The 20,595-nt window shown below is 39.5% G+C and overlaps 1 protein-coding gene across 1 annotated transcript in view; it reads left to right on the plus strand.

The window, feature by feature from the left end:
- The window catches only part of LOC130211334 (elastin-like), a 67,359-nt gene that overhangs the window by 40,858 nt on the left and 5,906 nt on the right, over positions 1 to 20,595 (plus strand). The window contains exons 26-68 of the mRNA XM_056442072.1: positions 597 to 665; positions 994 to 1,044; positions 1,124 to 1,174; positions 1,266 to 1,325; positions 3,015 to 3,065; positions 4,881 to 4,931; positions 5,018 to 5,068; positions 5,517 to 5,579; positions 5,726 to 5,770; positions 6,129 to 6,179; positions 6,271 to 6,333; positions 6,599 to 6,646; positions 6,860 to 6,910; positions 6,995 to 7,042; positions 7,540 to 7,602; positions 8,081 to 8,128; positions 8,288 to 8,323; positions 8,457 to 8,636; positions 9,396 to 9,551; positions 9,724 to 9,843; positions 9,961 to 10,041; positions 10,145 to 10,177; positions 10,312 to 10,401; positions 10,503 to 10,529; positions 11,079 to 11,279; positions 11,359 to 11,487; positions 11,583 to 11,684; positions 12,020 to 12,109; positions 13,748 to 13,780; positions 14,651 to 14,743; positions 14,854 to 14,892; positions 15,197 to 15,310; positions 16,186 to 16,248; positions 16,338 to 16,364; positions 16,461 to 16,475; positions 16,594 to 16,623; positions 16,818 to 16,844; positions 17,246 to 17,272; positions 17,622 to 17,669; positions 18,827 to 18,874; positions 19,225 to 19,263; positions 20,122 to 20,157; positions 20,449 to 20,496. Coding sequence (XP_056298047.1) covers positions 597 to 665; positions 994 to 1,044; positions 1,124 to 1,174; positions 1,266 to 1,325; positions 3,015 to 3,065; positions 4,881 to 4,931; positions 5,018 to 5,068; positions 5,517 to 5,579; positions 5,726 to 5,770; positions 6,129 to 6,179; positions 6,271 to 6,333; positions 6,599 to 6,646; positions 6,860 to 6,910; positions 6,995 to 7,042; positions 7,540 to 7,602; positions 8,081 to 8,128; positions 8,288 to 8,323; positions 8,457 to 8,636; positions 9,396 to 9,551; positions 9,724 to 9,843; positions 9,961 to 10,041; positions 10,145 to 10,177; positions 10,312 to 10,401; positions 10,503 to 10,529; positions 11,079 to 11,279; positions 11,359 to 11,487; positions 11,583 to 11,684; positions 12,020 to 12,109; positions 13,748 to 13,780; positions 14,651 to 14,743; positions 14,854 to 14,892; positions 15,197 to 15,310; positions 16,186 to 16,248; positions 16,338 to 16,364; positions 16,461 to 16,475; positions 16,594 to 16,623; positions 16,818 to 16,844; positions 17,246 to 17,272; positions 17,622 to 17,669; positions 18,827 to 18,874; positions 19,225 to 19,263; positions 20,122 to 20,157; positions 20,449 to 20,496 — 2,796 coding nt within the window. The remainder of the gene's footprint in view (positions 1 to 596; positions 666 to 993; positions 1,045 to 1,123; positions 1,175 to 1,265; positions 1,326 to 3,014; positions 3,066 to 4,880; positions 4,932 to 5,017; positions 5,069 to 5,516; positions 5,580 to 5,725; positions 5,771 to 6,128; positions 6,180 to 6,270; positions 6,334 to 6,598; positions 6,647 to 6,859; positions 6,911 to 6,994; positions 7,043 to 7,539; positions 7,603 to 8,080; positions 8,129 to 8,287; positions 8,324 to 8,456; positions 8,637 to 9,395; positions 9,552 to 9,723; positions 9,844 to 9,960; positions 10,042 to 10,144; positions 10,178 to 10,311; positions 10,402 to 10,502; positions 10,530 to 11,078; positions 11,280 to 11,358; positions 11,488 to 11,582; positions 11,685 to 12,019; positions 12,110 to 13,747; positions 13,781 to 14,650; positions 14,744 to 14,853; positions 14,893 to 15,196; positions 15,311 to 16,185; positions 16,249 to 16,337; positions 16,365 to 16,460; positions 16,476 to 16,593; positions 16,624 to 16,817; positions 16,845 to 17,245; positions 17,273 to 17,621; positions 17,670 to 18,826; positions 18,875 to 19,224; positions 19,264 to 20,121; positions 20,158 to 20,448; positions 20,497 to 20,595) is intronic.

The following is a 20,595-nucleotide window of genomic DNA, read 5'->3' on the forward strand; positions in this document are numbered from 1 at the left end:
AACTACGACATGTCACTGTTCACCCAATCAAAGACGTTCATACATTGATGGGAGGGGCTACCATGCAAGGTGCCACCTGCCCATCAAGTCTACCTAATCACCCATACCTATTCATAGACCACCAGAACAGCCTGATGGGTCAAATTCGAGTTATGCATCTTGATATTGACTAGCAGAGCCAGGGATTGAAATGCTGATTCTCACACTGAAGGACCACCCTGTCCGACCGCTGAGTCTGTCGCCCAGACAACACATAGAATTGTTGGTTGGTTCGAAATAAATATTTATAGTTGCCAATCTTTTGAGAAAACTACAGTCAAGAACAACTAAGCTGATACCAAACTACAAAACAAATCCTAATTATTCTGTATCAATGAACGACGTGGCTTAATTCTGAACTTTTACTGGGGTTTACTAACATCTGCAATGGTTAGATATAACTCTTTCTTTGTGCAGGATTTTGGCCTGGGGCCATGTCAGCTGCTCAAGCTAAAGCTGCCAAATATAGTAGCCTACCACATTCATGACCAAGACAAGTTGTGTAACATCGGTACAGTACATATAAATGTCTTATAAATCTGTGGTCTATAATCCAGGTGTGGGTGGTGCTGGAGCTGGTAGAGCTGGTGGAGCTGGTGGACTGTATCCAGGCCAGGTGCCAGGAGGTATGATGGTGAACAAAAGACATAAAAAACTCAACTGAAAGTCTCTTGCCACTTAATGTTGCAGGACAATCATGATACATTTTCCGACTATATCTGGATTAAAACACAGATTTGCACTTCAGTGTCACTTAAATAGCACTTACTTATGGTACTTTTGTAGTTCGACTATGTTGAGGAAATGTTACTTCCTGTATTCTTGTTGTTCTTAGTTTGTACTCTAGGTTGAAATGCACTTATTGTAAGTCGCTTTGGATAAAAGCGTCTGCTAAATGACATGTAATGTAATACATGTAAGTGTCTTACTAAAGTCTGTGGTGAATAAATCCAGGTATTGGTGGTGCTGGAGCTGGTGGACTGTATCCAGGCCAGGTGCCAGGAGGTATGATGTCCAATAAAAGACATTAAAAACTAAACTAAACTGAAAGATGATTGCCATGTTATAATTTTTCTTAATGCAGGATCAAGGCCAGGGGCCATGTCACCTTCTCAGGCTAAAGCTGCCAAATATGGTAGCCTACCACATTCATGACCCTGACAAGTTGCGTAACATCAGTACATAATATATAAATGTCTTACTAAAGTCTGGGGTCTATAATCCAGGTGTAGGTGGTGGTGGAGCTGGTGGAGCTGGTGGACTGTATCCAGGCCAGGTGCCAGGAGGTATGATGTCCAATCAAATCCATAAAAAGCCAAAATAAAAGTCTATTGCAATGTTAGTCTTTTGACATGGACAAACAGACAGGGTTAAAAATGTGATTCAAAATTATTCTCAGATTGAAGGACCACCATGTCTGACCACTGAGCCTCAGTAGCAGTGGCGGCTGGCGAATTTTTTGGGGGGGGGGCGGCATAGTTGGGCGACACGGTTTAAATAGCACTCAACAATGAGAAGAAAAGAGGTTTTGAGTAGAATATTGTAAAAAACAAAGCTTTATTTCAAGAACACAGCGTACTCAACACTGTCCAATAACAACTATCAACACACTGTGACTTTGGGCATGAGAGGTTCAGAGCAGCTTTAAGGAACATTGGGTTGGGTTTCAGAGGTTTACAAAATAAAAGAGTTTCACCCTCACATGAAAGAGGTTCAGAGCAGAATAGAGTCAGAAAGAGATCACATGTTACGTTGGGTGTTTGACCCACTACTGTAAAGACAAGTAGCCTCCTCTCTTTAAAGTTGACAAACTTCTCCATAACTCTCTGGTTAAAGTCAATCATGTCTGTTACCAGCCTGTTTCCATTATTCTTGAGGGAATGTGTCTTTTTCAGAACTTCTTTGTTGCGTTTTCGATGCCAGTTCGGTCTCCTTCTGCTGCTCTGCAAACAGGGTTAGCTTCATGCTGTTAGCTCGTTAGCTTCATGCTGTTAGCTAGATGGCTGCGGCAAGATTCGTGCTTTACACTTGTCTGAAACTTTAGATCCCTAAGAGATCCCAGAGAGTTTCAGTCCCAGGACTTTGGAACGACAGACAGGGGAAACTAAACAGCGCATTACTCACTGAGCCTCCAGCTAACAGCTCCGTTAGCTACCTGCTCCCATAGCTCCGTGGAGCTCTCTGGCTGAGGGAACATAAGTCTCTGATCTGCCGAATAGTCCAGTCACGTGAAATAATAAAACGATGTCATTGGCCAGAGCGCACATTTTTGTGCCCCAAGATTCACGTTTCATCCGCCAATGAGAAGCCGTCCTTGCCGAAACGACTGTGAAATGTTTGCTCGCTGCCGCACACACACGTTTGGCCGGTGTCCCGTAAAGGGGGCGGGGCTTCTCTCCGTGACGATGAGTGGTGATATATTATATTTTTTCACATTAACTTAAGTGGTTGTTGACAGGCTGACGGTCTCCCACACACATTTAGCGCGTCAACATGGTATATTTACTATTTAAATGATTTGGCATATAATGTTTTTTGACAGGATGTATTTATTTTTTTCATCTCAAAATTTTAAGAGGGGCGGCGCCCTAGCGCCCTCTATGGATGCACCGCCACTGCTCAGTAGTCCACACAACTGATATAATTGTTGGTTGGGTCAAAATAGAAAGGCATAATTAGCAATCTTTTTAAAAGAAGAACACAGTTAAATGTGCCTTCTATTATTTTCAGATTTTCTTAGCAAACAACTAAGCTGTTACCAAACTCACAAAAAAAGGATAACTCTTCAGTACCAATAAAATGTCTTGAATCGTAACTTTTACTTGGGCTTACTAACATTTGCAATGGGTCCATCTCACCTGCTCAAGCTAAAGCGGACAAATATGGTAGCTACCACATTCATCACCAAGACAAGTTGCGAAACATGAGTACAGAACATAAAAGTGTCTTACTAAAGTCTGTGGTCTATAATCCAGGTACTGGTGTTGGTGGAGCTGGTGGACTGTATCCAGGCCAGGTGCCAGGAGGTATGATGTCCAATAAAAGACAAAAAAACTTAATTGAAAGTCTATTGCCACTTTATGTTGCAGGACAACCATGATAAAGTTAACAATGTATGAATAAAAGGTACAATATCAAGGATTTACTACACTCTTCTTGCGCACCAATCCTCAACCTCTGATGCCTTGTGTACTGCATGGTCGGCTGATCTTAATATAGAGATAGACCCTGAGGTGTGGGAGAAGGCTTTGAAATGGGTCCACTCATCCTCTGTCTGTGCCCGGCATGGTATCTTACAGTGCAAAGTAGTGCACAGGGTTCATTGGTCCAAGAGTAAACTGGCTCGTATATTCCCAGGTACAGACTCACGCTGTGATCGGTGCCATTTAGGACCTTGCCAGTCTTGGCCATATGTTCTGGGATTGTCCTGTACTTGTGCCGTTCTGGAAGGGTGTCTTTGACACTCTTTCAGCCGTAACTTCTACCAATATCTGTCCCTCACCATTAGTTGCCCTGTTTGGTGTTCTACCTTCTGGGAACTCACTACCGTCTTACTTCTGTGAACTAGTGGCCTTTCTGTCACTCTTAGCGAGGCGTCTTATCCTGCTACATTGGAAGAACTCCCACCCCCCCCTCCCACTCTCAATGGCTTGGAGATGCCCTTCGTTTCATGTCACTAGAAAAAATTAAGTACTCTTTACGAGGCACTTCCACTAAGTTCTGTAAGGTCTGGGAACCCTTCTTAGAGCACGTCAGGTCTACCCAACTAGATATCGCCGCCATTGATTAATTCGCCCCAACAACACACCAGTGCCCTGTTTTAACTAGCTTAATTGGTAGCACATTCGCAGCATGCAGCATTTTTCTTTTTTGTTTAACCCTCCTGTTGCCTTAGGGTCAATTTGACCCGATTCAATATTTAACCCTCCTGCCGCCTTAGGGTCAATTTGACCCGATTCAATGTTTAACCCTCCTGTTACCTTTATATTTACTAACATATTTTACCCTTGGGGTCAATTTGACGCCAGCAATTAAAACCTCCAGAAAATTATTAGAATTAATATTGTTTTCCAAGTTTAAGTGTGAGGCACTTTATGTTTGTTTGTTGACTACCGAAAGAACACCGACATTAAACATTGAATGGGGTCAAATTAACCCTAAGGCGGCAGGAGGGTTAAATATTGAATCGGGTCAAATTGACCCTAAGGCAACACAAGGGTTAAGTTGTTTTCAATACCTTTTTTTGTTGTTGTTTTTTATTTATTGTTTATTTTTATGTGTATGTCTTGTTTCTGTTTATTTTAGTTTGTTATTTATTTTTCCTCATTTACAGTCTTTACACTGCTCAATTAATGCAAGTGGATATGCGTGTGTGAGTGGATGTATCTATAGATGTGAGAGAGTTGAAGGTCAGAGAAGGTGGCCAAAATATTATCTGTCACTACAAGCATTTCACAGCCAGTTGTTGGGTTTTGGTTGCGTTTATAACTTTCTTTTCTGTTTGTCTATCAAATTGCCGTGTTGTCTATTTGTTTTGGGAAAGGGAGGGGAGGGGGGGCTGTAATGTGTATCCTCACCATTTTACTGTGTGATATGTTATCCTTTCACTCCTTATTTGTGAGGTATATTGTACTTTAAGTCTTGTTTTGTAATTTCTACAAATAAATCATATATAAAAATAAAACAATGTATGAATAATACAAGTAATACCTGATAAACTTTCGGGATCCACAAGATATAAAAAGAAAAATGCAAACAACTAAGCTGTTAACAAACTACCCAATAAAGCATAATTATTCTGTATCAATGAAGGCTTAAATCTCAACTTTTACTTTTTGCAGGATTGGGGCGTGGGGCCATCTCACCTGCTCAGGCTAAAGCGGCCAAATATGGTAGCCGACCACATTCATCAACAAGTTGCGTAACATCAGTACAGAACATATACGTGTCTTACGAAAATCTGTGGTCTATAATCCAGGTGGAGGTGGTGCTGGAGCCGGTGGACTGTATCCAGGCCAGGTGCCAGGAGGTATGATGTCCAATAAAAGACATAACAAACTAAACTGAAACTCTATTGTCATGTTACCCCCTCGTCCCCTCAAAGCACTTAACTACGACATGTCACTGTTCACCCAATCAAAGACGTTCATACATTGATGGGAGGGGCTACCATGCAAGGTTCCACCTGCCCATCAAGTCTACCTAATCATCCATACCTATTCATAGACCACCAGAACAGCCTGATGGGTCAAATTCGAGTTATGCATCTTGCCCAAGGACACATTGATATTGACTAGCAGAGCCGGGGATTGAAATGCTGATTCTCACATTGAAGGACCACCCTGTCCGACCACTGAGTCTCAGTCGCCCAGACAACACGTAGAATTGTTGGTTAGTTCAAAATAAAAAGATATAGTTGCCAATCTTTTTAGAAAACCACAGTCGCAAACAACTAACGTCTGTCCTCTCTGCTCCAGGTGTGGGTGGTGCTGGAGGTGTTGCTAGAGGTGGTGGACAGTATCCAGGCCAGGTGCCAGGAGGTATGATGTTTAACAAAATACATGCAAAAACTCAACTGAAAGTCTCTTGCCATGTTGGATATAACTTTTTATTTGTGCAGGATTGTGGCCTGGGGCCATCTCAGAACGTATAAGTGTCTTACTAAAGCCTGTGCTCTCTGCTCCAGGTACTGGTGGTGCTGGTAGACTGTATCCAGGCCAGGTGCCAGGAGGTATGATTTCCAACAATTCCATTTCAATTCAGTTTATTTTCTATAGCCCCAAAACACACATTACAATATACAAAAGACATCCCTGTCCCAGGACCTCGCATCCGATCAGGCAAAACCTTTCACAGGGAAAAAAGGGAAGAAACCTTCAGGAGAGCAACTTCTGTCCATCTCTCCCTGGATGGACAGAAGCAATAGATGTCATGATCCACAATAAATAAATAGAAAAATGTAAACTAAGCTGTTACCAAACTACATATTAAGCATAATTATTCTCTATCAATAAACTACATGGCTTAAATCTTAACTTTTACTGGGATTTACTAACTTCTGCATTAAGTATAACTTTTTCTTTATGCAGGATCGTGGCCTTGGGCCATCTCACCTGCTCAGGCTAAAGCGGCCAAATATGGTAGCCTACCACATTCATCACCAAGACAAGTTGCGTAACATCAGTAGAGAACATATACGTGTCTTACTAAAGTCTGTGCTCTCTGCTCCAGGTGTGGGTGGTGCTGGAGGTGTTGCTAGAGGTGGTGGACAGTATCCAGGCCAGGTGCCAGGAGGTATGATGCCCAACAAAAGGCATAAATAACTAAACTTGCATATGGAAATAGTGCAATGTCTTTGGCGATTGGAATCCATCTGGAATTAGGATAAGCAAGGGGTATAAATGCTGCCCACCCCTAATCAGCTGATGGAGTAATCACTGCAAGACTAAGAGAGTGCTTATGAATGAACCAGAGTGTAAAGGGTGTCTTCCTGACTGAACTTTTGCTTGAGCTACAAAACATATAAGTGTCTTATTAAATTCTGTGGTCTATAATCCAGGTGTTGGAGGTGGAGCTGGTGGACTGTATCCAGGCCAGGTGCCAGGAGGTATGATGTCCAACAAAAGACATACAAAACTAAATTGAAAGACTATTGTCACTTTATGTTGCAGGACAATCATGATAAACTTAACAAATTAATGACTAACGTTCAGGATCTATAATAAATAAATAAGAAAATGCAAACAACTAAGCTGTTACCAAACGACCTTAAAAAAAGCAGAATTATTCTGTGGTTAGATATAACTTTTTCTTTGTGCAGGATCGTGGCCTGGGGCCATGTCACCTGCTCAGGCTAAAGCTGCCAAATATGGTAGCCTACCACATTCATGACCAAGACAAGTCGCGTAACATCAGTAGAGAACATATACGTGTCTTACTGAAGTCTCTAATCCAGGTGGAGCCGGTGGAGCTGGTGGACTGTATCCAGGCCAGGTGCCAGGAGGTATGATGTCCAACAAAGGACATAAAAAACTAAACTGAAAGTCTATTGCCAGGTTAGCTCTTTGACATGGACTAGCGTAGCTGGGGTTCAAAACGCCGATCCTCAGATCGAAGGACCACCCTGTTCAACTACTGAGCCTCAGTCCCCACACCAGAGTCATAGAATTGTTGGTTGGTTGAAAATAAAAAGTCATAGTTGTCAATCTTTTTAGAAGACCACAGTTAAATGTGTCTTACATTATTTTCTGATTTTCTTAGCAAACAACTAAGCTGTTACCAAACTCACTAAAGAAGCACAACTCTACTGTTCCAATAAACTACATGTCTTGAATCGTAACCTTTACTTTGGCTGACTCACATCTGCAATGGGGCCATCTCACCTGCTCAGGCTAAAGCGGCCAAATATGGTAGCCTAACGCATTCATCACCAAGACAAGTTGCATGACATCAGTAGAGAACATATACGTGTCTTACTAAAGTCTGTGCTCTCTGCTCCAGGTGTGGGTGGTGCTGGAGGTGTTGCTAGAGGTGGTGGACAGTATCCAGGCCAGGTGCCAGGAGGTATGATGCCCAACGAAAGGCATAAATAACTAAACTTGCAGATTGAAATACTGCAAAGTCTTTGGCGATTTGACTCCATCTGGAATTAGGAGAGGCAAGGGGTAGAGATGCTGCTATCTGCTAAGGCAGTATCCCCCACTGGTGGTGGTGAAGAAGAAGAGTTCCTGTAACGCTGATTGGAGGAGCCTGGGGTGGAGGAGGGTCCCATCAGTTTGAGCTCAAACGACAACTGACGGCAACAGAGAGGAGAACCTATTTAAAAGATTGCCATCGACGCTGTGATTGGCTTACAGAACTGCGCTACCTCCAATTGGTTAATTCATCGTGCCCGCCCCAAATCAGCTGATGGAGTAATACTTCAAGATTAAGAGACTTATTATGATTGAACCAGAGTGTAAAGAGTGTCTTACTGACTGAACTTTTGCTTGAGCTACAGAATATATAAGTGTTTTACTAAATTCTGTGGTCTATAATCCAGGTGGTGGAGGTGGAGCTGGTGGACTGTATCCAGGCCAGGTGCCAGGAGGTATAATGCCCAACTAAAGACATACAAAACTATACTCCAACATTGCCATGTTGACAGCCTCATGATTGAAAAATGAACTGCCTTCTTTTTATGTATTTTTCGATTTATTTTAGTTGTAAAAACGTCATCATGTGCTTCCCTGTGCTTAATTCTTTACAGCGGGTTATGGAGGTGGGTCCAAGGCTGCTAAATATGGTGAGAACTTTCACGTTTTTTGTATTGATGAAGCTCATTTAAAATCCTCTGTTTTCTTGATTCATTTACCTGTACCTGAATGTTACTTAATATTTAGTTAGGTGTATTAAAAGGTTCTCTCTCTGATCTGGAGGAGTACCAGGAGGAGTACCAGGAGGAGTACCAGGAGGAGTACCAGGAGGAGTACCAGGAGGAGTACCAGGAGGAGTACCGGGAGGTGCACCAGTGATTGGTGGATATGGAGGACGGTTAGGGGGTGGAGGACTCGGAGGAGGTGGAGGATATTCTGCTGCCGCCAAAGCTGCTAAATATGGTTTGCATTTTTTTTGTCAATTAAAAGTACAAATTCAACTCAGATCAGAAACATAAGAGACTTATTAGAGCAGCCTGATATGGAAACTTTAATTATAGTTCTTGTGGTGGTGCTAATTATTCTGAAAGTATATAACCTCCAGTACCACACCCAAACAAGGTGTGTCACAAGAGCTTCTTCCTATTTGCTTTCATTTTGATTTTGGAGTTTGGCAGCAAACTAATTTCAATGGAGAATATTTAACCACGCAGCTTGTTACCTTCACATTGAAAATGCAGAAGGTTATGTTTTGATCGCCGTGTATTTATTTATTTATTTATTTGTATGCGTGTTATTCGCATAACAAAAAAAGTTTTAAACCGAATCGCATGGAATTTGGTGGGATGATTGGCTATTATCCGGGGACCATTTGATTAGATTTTGGGATCGATCAGGTCAAAGGTCAAGGTCAAGGTCATGAAAAGGTCAACATCTTCTTGAATCGCATGAAATTTGGTGGGATGATTGGTTATTATCCGGGGACCATTTGATTAGATTTTGGGATCAATCGGGTCAAAGGTTAAGGTCAAGGTCATGAAAAGGTCAAAATCTTCTTTTTACCATAGCATGGTCAATTTTTATCCAATTGGCATGCAACTAATGCCAAAATGTTCATAATTCAATGCCCAATCTTGTGATATGCGAAGGTATGCGCTCTACCGAGTGCCGATTCTAGTTTTACATAAAAAGGCTCACTAGAGTTAAACTTGTTTTCCACAGGAGTAGCCACAGGAGGATTTGGAGGAGCAGGGCGATTTGGAGGAGCAGGTGGATTTGGAGGAGCAGGGCGATTTGGAGGAGCAGGGGGATTTGGAGGAGCAGGAGGATTTGGAGGAGCAGGAGGATACTCGGCTGCTGCCAAAGCTGCTAAATATGGTAATTATAAATCTTTATGATAAAATCTCAGAATTTGTTATGTGTTTATTTTGTGTGTATACCGAGTCCTGGTATCCAGAGGTGTCTGAATCAGATAATACCAAATCCAGGTGGGAAAAAAAGTTTCAATTTGTTTGTATATTTAACCATGCAGCTTGTTTTACATAAAAAGCCACAGGAGGACTGGGAGGAGCAGGAGGATTAGGAGGAGCAGGAGGACTGGGACGAGTAGGAGGACTGGGAGGAGGACTCGGAGGTGGAGGATACTCTGCTGCTAAACCGGCTAAATATGGTAACTGTAATTACATTTCTGTTAAAAAAATATGACATAAACATATATTTTGCATTTTTTGTCGTATTTTAAGTGAGTGAGCATGATTACATCATCATTATATGTTCTCCATTAAAGGTCCAGGTGGTGCAGGGGCAGTTCCAAGTGGTGGTGGAGGAGGAGTTCCTGGAAGAGTCCCCTTTTTACCCGGATATGGGTGTAAGCGTGACCCACTGACCTTTTGATCTACATGAGTAATAACATGAATATGTCCACAATTCTAAAATCACATTTTAATCCAACCTCTTCTGTTGTGTTGCAGCTTTGGCGAATGGTGCTCAACCTCCTCAATATGGTGAGACTGTGGTGTTTACCATTTGAATATTGAGCCTTAAATGCATAAATAATACCGTAGATTAAATTTGGTTTGCAGCTTTTCATTCGTCACAGTGAACGAGAGATTAGTAATTTACTCCGTACTCCAAACAGGAGTCCCAGGAGCAGGTTTAGGAGGAGGAGGAGGAGGGAGAGGAGTCCCAGGGGGAGCAGGGCAGGTACTTCCTGGTGGCGGCTATGGCGGTGAGTCACCCACTGGATATACATCAGAGTAGATGAGATTCAATAAGAGTATTTCTACTGCTTATGAACAATTTGACTAAAATATAATCACCTCCTCGCAGGTTATGGAGTGAAAGCCTCAAAGTATGGTAAGATATTTTCTTTTCGTAGTTTTTGTGATTATTTTTCTGAAAATATCAAAGTTTTAATATTGACGACAGCTGTTTGCTGTCTTTGTCTCCCCTGTGTGGCCAGTTGGATGTATTGCATCATGCTACTTCTTTTTTTTACGCGAACCTTATATTTTCTGAATTCTACAAACAAAAAGGCAAAAAACTCCACAAATATCCAGCAGAATAAAAACTCTGCATTCAAAACAAATATGTCAATTTGTGTTGTTTTTTTTAGCTTCATTGCTAAAGGTTCTGATGTGTGTTGAGAACTGCTAGCTGAGCGTAAAGCAGGAGATACGCTGACGATGACTTATATCACAGCCCGTTTGTTGCATGTGTAAATATAGTACTTTTGTTAAAGGTGTAGGATTTGGACGTAGTACTGAGAGTATATAAATACTACACACACATTTTGGTTTATACCACTAGTTCGGGACCAGTACGATAATCGCTGTAACTTATTCTACTTGTTTTAAAATGTTATTAATTGTTAACAAATTATCTACTTAACTTCCCTTTCAACAGGTGTTTTTGGAGGAGCCGGAGCAGGACTAGGGGCAGGAGGACTCGGGGCAGGAGGACTCGGGGCAGGAGGACTAGGGGCAGGAGGACTCGGGGCAGGAGGACTGGGGGCAGGAGGACTGGGGGCAGGAGGACTCGGGGCAGGAGGAGTACCAGGACAAGGAGCTGCTCAATACTTTGCCAACGCAAAAGCCGCTAAATACGGTAAAGGTGGAAGAAAAAAAGCAAGAAAAATACGAAATATGAACATGAAATGAAGTCAACATTTTCAAACTGAATTTAGGAGTTTCCGGGGGAGCTGGAGGAGGATTTGGGCCAGGAGGAGCAGGAGGAGCAGGAGCAGGTCCTGGATTATTTGGACCCGGACTAGGAGGTGGACTTAACCCTGCCGCCGCAAAAGCTGCTAAATACGGTAAAATATAAAAGCATAAATTCAGAGACATTAAACAGTGTATGAACTAATTATGATTTTTTTATAATGTAACTTATCATGGTACTCCATCTCAGCTGGAGCAGGGTTAGGAGCAGGAGGCGCAGGAGGAGGTGCTGGTTTTGGACCAGGACAAGGAGGTGGGCTCAACCCTGCCGCCGCAAAAGCTGCTAAATACGGTAAAATAAAAAAGCAAATATCACACATTCATAAATGCACAACTTAGATTTAGATTCCTTGAACTACACATTTATACTCGCATGTTGTCTTTTAAAATATTGATTTTATATTATTTCTATATAGATAAAGTTTGGTTTCGTCACATTAGTACTAATTAAATATACAGTGTTAATAATGAAAATCTCAATCTAAAAAGGAAGGTGTGGGGGGGGCAACACATATAAAGTAGTATTCTACAGCAGGGGATTTACAGTTAATGTGTGTATAAAACTAATGTAAGACACAAATTTGTTTGTTTTCCGCAATTAATTTAACTTTTACTTTCCTTCACTAGGTGTTCCGGGGGGAGCCGGGTTGGGAACGGGAGGACTGGGAGGACTGGGAGTTACTGGAGGGGTTGCACCGGGAGGAGCCGGGGCTGAAGGTACTGAAGCTGCAGTGTGTGTGTGTGGAAAGACAGTAGAAGTACTACGATGAGTACTACGATCAGTACTACTATCAGTACTACGATCAGTACTACGATGAGTACTACGATCAGTATTACGATCAGTATTACGATCAGTACTACGATCAGTACTACGATCAGTATTACGATCAGTACTACGATCAGTATTACGATCAGTACTACGATCAGTACTACGATCAGTACTACGATCAGTACTACGATCAGTATTACGATCAGTACTGCGATCAGTACTACGATGAGTACTACGATCAGTACTACGATCAGTATTACGATCAGTACTACGATCAGTACTACGATCAGTACTACGATCAGTACTACGATCAGTATTACGATCAGTACTACGATCAGTACTACGATCAGTACTACGATCAGTACTACGATCAGTACTACGATCAGTACTACGATCAGTACTACGATCAGTATTACGATCGATCAGTACTACGATCAGTATTACGATCAGTACTACGATCAGTATTACGATCAGTACTACGATCAGTACTACGATCAGTATTACGATCAGTATTACGATCAGTACTACGATCAGCACTACGATCAGCACTACGATCAGCATTACGATCAGCATTACGATCAGTACTACGATCAGTATTACGATCAGTACTACGATCAGTACTACGATCAGTACTACGATCAGTACTACGATCAGCACTACGATCAGTATTACGATCAGTATTACGATCAGTACTACGATCAGTATTACGATCAGTATTACGATCAGTATTACGATCAGTATTACGATCAGTACTACGATCAGTACTACGATCAGTATTACGATCAGTATTACGATCAGTACTACGATCAGTACTACGATCAGTATTACGATCAGCACTACGATCAGTACTACGATCAGTACTACGATCAGTACTACGATCAGTACTACGATCAGTATTACGATCAGTATTACGATCAGTACTACGATCAGTACTACGATCAGCATTACGATCAGTACTACGATCAGTACTACGATCAGCATTACGATCAGCACTACGATCAGTACTACGATCAGTACTACGATCAGTATTACGATCAGTATTACGATCAGTACTACGATCAGTACTACGATCAGTACTACGATCAGTACTACGATCAGTATTACGATCAGTACTACGATCAGTATTACGATCAGTATTACGATCAGTACTACGATCAGTATTACGATCAGTATTACGATCAGTACTACGATCAGTACTACGATCAGTATTACGATCAGTACTACGATCAGTATTACGATCAGTATTACGATCAGTACTACGATCAGTACTACGATCAGTACTACGATCAGTACTACGATCAGTACTACGATCAGTACTACGATCAGTACTACGATCAGTACTGCGATCAGTACTACGATCAGTACTACGATCAGTATTACGATCAGTACTACGATGAGTACTACGATCAGTACTACGATGAGTACTACGATGAGTATTACGATCAGTACTACGATCAGTACTACGATCAGTACTACGATCAGTACTACGATCAGTACTACGATCAGTACTACGATCAGTATTACGATCAGTACTACGTTTAGTGTGTTTCAGGGGGTGAAGATGTTATTTGTGTGTTTTCATGCAGGATTTCCCGGCGGTGTGAAGCCACCAGCATTTGGTGAGATCCTCGACGGCCTTCTCTGATACACATGATACCAAAATCACAATTTAATTTTCAATTCCTCAAAATAAAGAACATGAAAGCAACCGCTGTTACGCAACAGGTGGTTCTCGCGGCTGAAAACAAACAAGAGTAAACGAGCTCACTGGTCTGCACCAACCTTTCCATTTTCAAATCACTAATCCAATCCCACCTGTTCACAACTGCTTTTAATGTGTAATTGTGTGCTTCAATCTTCTAATTGTTTCCATTTATTTTATTGAAATTGTAGTTATTTTTATTGTCTAGTTTGAAGGATGTTTTAATTATATGATGCAAAGTGTCTTTGAGCACCTCGAAAAGCGCAATATAAATTGTATGCATTATTATTATTATTATTATTACTATTATTATTGATGTAATCATACAGTCATTTTGTACCAATGAAAAAATACATATTTTCTTAAACCACCTGCTGATAATTAACCATCCAACATCAGTAAATTTCATTACATTATAACACGAGTTGATGAAATCAAGCATTCTGATTGGTTGAGAGTCACGAGGTGTACTTTAATCAGCTATAATGTCCTCCAGCTGTTTCACACAGATTCAATTAATTACATTTAGCTGAAGCTTTTATCCACCGTAGACACGGCAACAGGCAGCAAGTCAGGTTGAAGTGTCTTGCTCAAGGACACATCGACTAGGGCGGGGATTGAACCGCCAACCCCCTGATAGAAAGACTGACCTCCTAACCACTGACACACAGCCGCCCACTGAGTCCCCGCACCCGATTCTCCCAGTTTCATGTTTCCCAAAAGCCGTTTGTGACGTAAAGATAACAATGGCGTCCGGTTTCGCTGACTTCCCGTTTGCCTCCGGCAGGCGGCGTCACCGGAGTCGGACTCGCGGCGCCGGGAGCCACTCCAGGCACGGCGCTCGGCGGCGGCGCAGATGGTTCTGCTGTCTTGGTGCCAGGTAAAAAAAAAAAATTTAAGAGCTGAGAATGCAGTTTTTTTCCTTTGATAAACATGTTTTTATCAGTTTAATGACCTTCTTTTTGTTCTTCTTCTTCTTTGCCTTTACAGTGAAGGACGCCGGGGGTCCGGCTGGGACTCCGAAACCAGGTGCAGTGAAACATGTGACTGTTCACACATTTACACACATATGTTATATCACTGTAGCTATAGAAAGCAGATGGGAAGGAAAGCACCGGTGTCTGTCATTGCACTCCCCCGTATTCCATTGTGTATCGCCTCCACATTGTTTCACCCACTTCCTGTTGTTGTTGTTTACTGCTGCCAGCTGTTGCCCACCAGCCTCCCGACCGTGTCATCGTCCACCTCACAGCTTCTGCCTCCTCATCTAGTCTCGCTCACTCTGTGTTGAAAGTACAATAGATGAACCTGGAACCTGTTGTCTTTTTGGCAGGGCCCACGTCTATTGTCCCAACTGGCGAGACCCCCGAGGTCCCCCGGCCCAGTAAGACGCGCTGTTTACATGACACCGTTGACCGTGAAGTGAAATCTGTTGTATCTGATAAATGTGTATATATATATATACTATATATGTATAATATATATATATTTAATATATATATATATATATTTAATATAAATATTCATTAATATTTTATATTTATATATATTTAATATATATTTAATGTATATATATATAATATAAATATTCATTAATATTTTATATTTATATTTAATATATATATTTAATATACTATATATATATTATATAAAGATATATATTATATTTAAATCTTAAAATGCACAATCTATCTAATTTGCTATATGTTTGTTTACCCGTATTAAATTATACAATAAGTATTTATACGGCCAGTAATTGCTTACATTTTCAGATTTGACCAATTCATGATTTGTCTTCCTCAAATATTTTTTGGACCGTAGAAATCGTATTAATTATATAATTATATAATGAATGCTGCTCACTTTTGGGAGTGTGACAACAGACGCCACGACGTCACTTCTACGTTTCCTTCTACTAACACTTACACCGAGCTTCATAGATTCATTTCATGCATAAGATAAATGTAATTTTACTACATTTGAATTGCTCTTAAATGTTTTAAACAATTCTTTTAACAATATGAATGATTGTATTTTTGCATTTCTTCCTGATTCAGTTTTAAAGTTTATGTTCTACACCGGGGGGATTTTTTTTCAATATATATTTCCTGGGTTTACATTTCATAAATTAAAATGTTGCCATGATAATAATGTGACATTTCATCTCCACTTTTATATGAATGCAAATGAACTGTGAACTTTATATTCGTTTTTCCCACATCTTCTTTTTTTAGATCATTAACACTGTATATTTAATTATTGTTAATGTGGCTGAACCAAATTTTATTTTTTAGAAATTATTTAAATTCAATATTTAAAAAGACCACGTGACTAATCTTGTTCTTTTTTCTCCTTTTTTTTTACTTCTTGCGGCGCAACCAGGCGGTGGGTCATATTTTACTTTATTTAATGATGCTGTATTTATTAAACCTGATAATTTGTTTATTAATTTATACTCCTTGTTGTTTTGACAGTTGCTGGTGGAATTATTCAGCCTAGTGGTAAGTTTTACAAATGAATATTTGTTTATTTTATTTATCATTATACTGAATTCTACACAAAGCTGAATTTAATGATACTTTGTTGTTATTTCACAGCTGGCACAAGTGTCGGTAAATATGTCACAACATTTAATTTTTCTCATTTTACAATTTACAATAAAAAAACATTATTTTAATCATCGATTATGATCGATAAATGACCAACACTTTGTGTGTTTCTCCATCACAGGTGGAGCAGGTGTTGTAGCGCCCTCTGGTGGTAAGAGCATACTTTTCTTTTTGCATCTGAATTCAATATGATCTATTAATATACTTACAATATGTTGCAGTATTTATAGTAAATGTATTTTTTGTATGTCTAGGCATTATTTATACTCAGTTATATATATCTCTCTTTATGAGTTACCATATTTCACGCAGGATATTAATTTATTTTCTCTTTCCTGTGTTTAGTTGCTCCATCAGGCCAAGGGCAGCAGGGTAAGTGTAACTCTGTTATTACCTGAGACTATAACTAATGCAACAGATATGCGTCATGCTCTGACATAGACTAATCTCATTGGTTATAACGGTCATGTGACTTTCATAGTTCAAAGAAAGCCTGAATAAAGCTAAATCTAAACAAATTATCACGAGTCAATTATTATATGTACGAGAATTAAATCTTAATTGAAAAAATCTGTTGAGTCTTAGAAATATCACACAGTTGAAAGATAAAACATTTTTTTAGTATTTTTGTTTTCGGTTGTATTTTATTCAATCTTAAACTATAATGTTTCCCTCTTTCTATGTTGTGTATGTTTTTGTCTTTTTTGTCTTCATTTGTATTATGTAATGAAATGTTGTGCATAGCTCACGTATTAGTTTCTTCTCTCCTTTAGTTACAACCGGAGTCCAACAACCTGGAGGTGGGCCAAATATTGAAACTCATATTTATATAACGACTCCATGTTGTTTTTAGCTCTCAACAAATATGTGTGACTTTGAAACTTACAATTATTTTTCAATTATGTACATGTTAATAATGGAACTTGAGTCATTATGATTACAACCTGTAACTTAAAATACTACATTTACACATTGTTTTAAATGCAGAGTTTTATTATGCAGGATATTTATGGAGTTTCTTAACTTTTTTATATGAGTTACTCTTTCAAAAACTCTAATGAGATGCAGTACATCCATCTGGCCACAAGGGGGAGACAAACACAGCGAACAGCTGTGGTCAAAAATAAAACTGAACGTTGCTGTTTTCAGGTGTTGGTGTTGGTGCTGGAGGCAAAGCACCGAAACCATTCTTACCAGGTAAAGATGGAGAACAAATAATGAGTCATAACTCATCTGTACAATTATGTAATTGTTGCATCATAACCCACTTTCTCCTTCTTGTGTCCCCGCAATGCAAATAGTTGATTTTTCTCATTCTAACGGCCGCACTATCAGCATTCATGTTCATTTAGGGCACTGAATAATCAGTATTACTGTTTAAAAAATTCAAAATAAATGTCCCTTATCTACTCTATATGAACCTGCAGAAGAAGAAGAGCACAGGTGTATGTGACTATACCGGTTAAATGATTCATTGAGTCTTTACAGAAGTGAAACGTCGACATGCAACCCAGTATTTCTAAATATCGACCCACTTTCATACATCTAGATGTGCATGATTTCTTAAATGTATTTTTATTCCGTCTTCATTTGTAAATCAAAGCATCGTAATCATGTCATCAATTCACTTTGTATTATCTTACTTACTGTTATAGATCACGCGTTCACACACTGTTTATCTTACTGGGCACATTCTGTCTGGACAGTTAATGACTCAACTTGAATCGATAAAATAATATATAATGAGATGAGAGGAAAAGCTGCATCAGGCCTTTTCTCTCCCCAATTACACCTCCAGCAGACTGAACGCTGAGTCAGCAGGTTTGCAGTGTTTTGAGCTATTCTGCACTATTTGACCTGAGATTGACTCGAGGCCTAATGTAGGTGTTGTTTCCTGCATTTCATTTAGTCTCAATCAGTCAAATATCAAGATAAATTGATAAAATGTGGTAATTGTGCCACAGGAGCATCGATATCGCACAATAAAACAAACCAAGAAACATTAAATAATGTCTATAATATACATGATGGGGTCAAAATAAATGTTTAAACATTGGACACTATCACGTAAAGTAACAATACATAGTACATATACTTTTGGGGAAATATTCATAATGTTATAAATAAATAAATAAAAAACTAATCATCTTAAAATATGACGATTGTACCTGAAGTCTACGTTACAGTCCTCTTTTATTTTGTTAAACATCATAACTCAGTAACTAGTGTGGTGCTTTTTTTTCATTAAAGATAATTTAATTTTAAATCAGAATTGTTGATTTGATTCTGAATTTTATTTCGTTATAATCTCCACACGGCCAAGTCTTCTGACACTTTGTACTCCACCTGTGCAGGTGTGGGTCCAGGTGGAGGTGGATATCCGTACGGTGGAACCTATGGAGGCGAGTTCCATGTTGTGCTTTTTATATATATATATATATATATACTTAATTGTATGAATAAGATATACACATGTGTGGTTTCCATGTGAAGGCTCACACACTGTATATATATATATATATACACAAATATATATATCATGTGTGGTTTCCATGTGAAGGCTCACACACTGTGTGTATATATATATATACACAAATATATATATATATATCATGTGTGGTTTCCATGTGGACGCTCACAGACTGTTGTGTTGTGCTTTATATATATATATATGTGTATATATATGTATCATATCATGTGTGGTTTCCATGTGGACGCTCACACACTGTTGCGTTGTGTTTTCTGTGTGTAGGTGGAGCAGGCATCCCTCTGGCAGCCGGAGGTCATCAAGGTCAGAACCTTTTTTTTTCTTAACCCCATAAACACGAGACACAGGCGTCAGTTATGAAGGAAACGTAAAGCATAAACACTTATTGCCCCCTTTATGGTCAAATTATTTTAATATATATATATATATATATGGAGACACTTTTCTTTATGTTGAACAAATGACAAAAAACTGCAGTTTTTAGATAAAAAATATTTAAATATGTATTAATTAAAAGATTTTTTTATATATTTTATATATATAAATATATATATATACACTACCGTTCAAAAGTTTGGGGTCACTTAGAAATGTCTTTATTTTTCAAAGTAAAGCACTGTTTTTTCAATAAAGATAACATTAATCAAAAATACCCACTGTACATTGTTAATGTGGTAAATGACTATTCTAGGTGGAAACGTCTGGTTTCTAATGAAATATCTCCAGAGGTGTATAGAGGCCCATTTCCATCAACTATCACTCCAGTGTTCTAATGGTACATTGTGTTTGCTAATCGCCTTAGAAGACTAATGTCTGATTAGAAAACCCTTGTGCAATTATGTTAGCACAGCTGAAAACAGTTATGCTGGTGATATAAGCTATACAACTGGCCTTCCTTTGAGCTTGAAGTTTGAAGAACAAAATGAATACTTCAAATATTAATCATTATTTCTAACCTTGTCAATGTCTTGACTATATTTTCTATTCAATTTTCAATTCATTTGATAAATAAAAGTGAGTTTTCATGGAAGACACAAAATTGTCTGGATGACCCCAAACTTTTGAACGGTAGTGTATATATATATATTTACACAAACTGCAGAAGAAGAGTTGACCAAACCAGAACCACTTATGCTGCTTGTCGCTGTCATCCTGATTCAGGGGGATTCAGGCCATATCACCATGGTTACGGTCAGGGTATGTATGACAGCACTGAGACACAATGTTTAAAAAAAAGAAACCAGAACGTTCCGCCCAGTGCCCAAAGTGACGGTTGGTCCGGAGATCGCATCGCATCTCACTTCCTGTGCAGGAAGCGTGCGCCCTGATGAGTTTCCTCCTTAGTTTCAGGAAGGAGAAAGAAGATGGACGCTCCGGGGAAGGAAAAGAAAACCATGTTTTCATTTGACAGTCTTTTACTGTCCAGGGAGAACAACGTTCAGAGTGTTTCAGCAGCACGTCTGAGATGAAGCTTTTCTCTCCTGACAGGTGGGCCGACTTATCCTGCTGCAGGTGGAGCTGCTCCACCCAGACCAGGTAGAGTAACACCTAAAAACATGAAGAACGTCCCATTTTATTTTGGAAAAAAAGCTCTTGAAGATCCATAATGATTTTGTGTTAGACAAGTTTTGTTTC

The sequence above is a fragment of the Pseudoliparis swirei genome, chromosome 20 (genome assembly GCF_029220125.1).
Source record: "Pseudoliparis swirei isolate HS2019 ecotype Mariana Trench chromosome 20, NWPU_hadal_v1, whole genome shotgun sequence".
Classification (NCBI taxonomy): domain Eukaryota; kingdom Metazoa; phylum Chordata; class Actinopteri; order Perciformes; family Liparidae; genus Pseudoliparis; species Pseudoliparis swirei.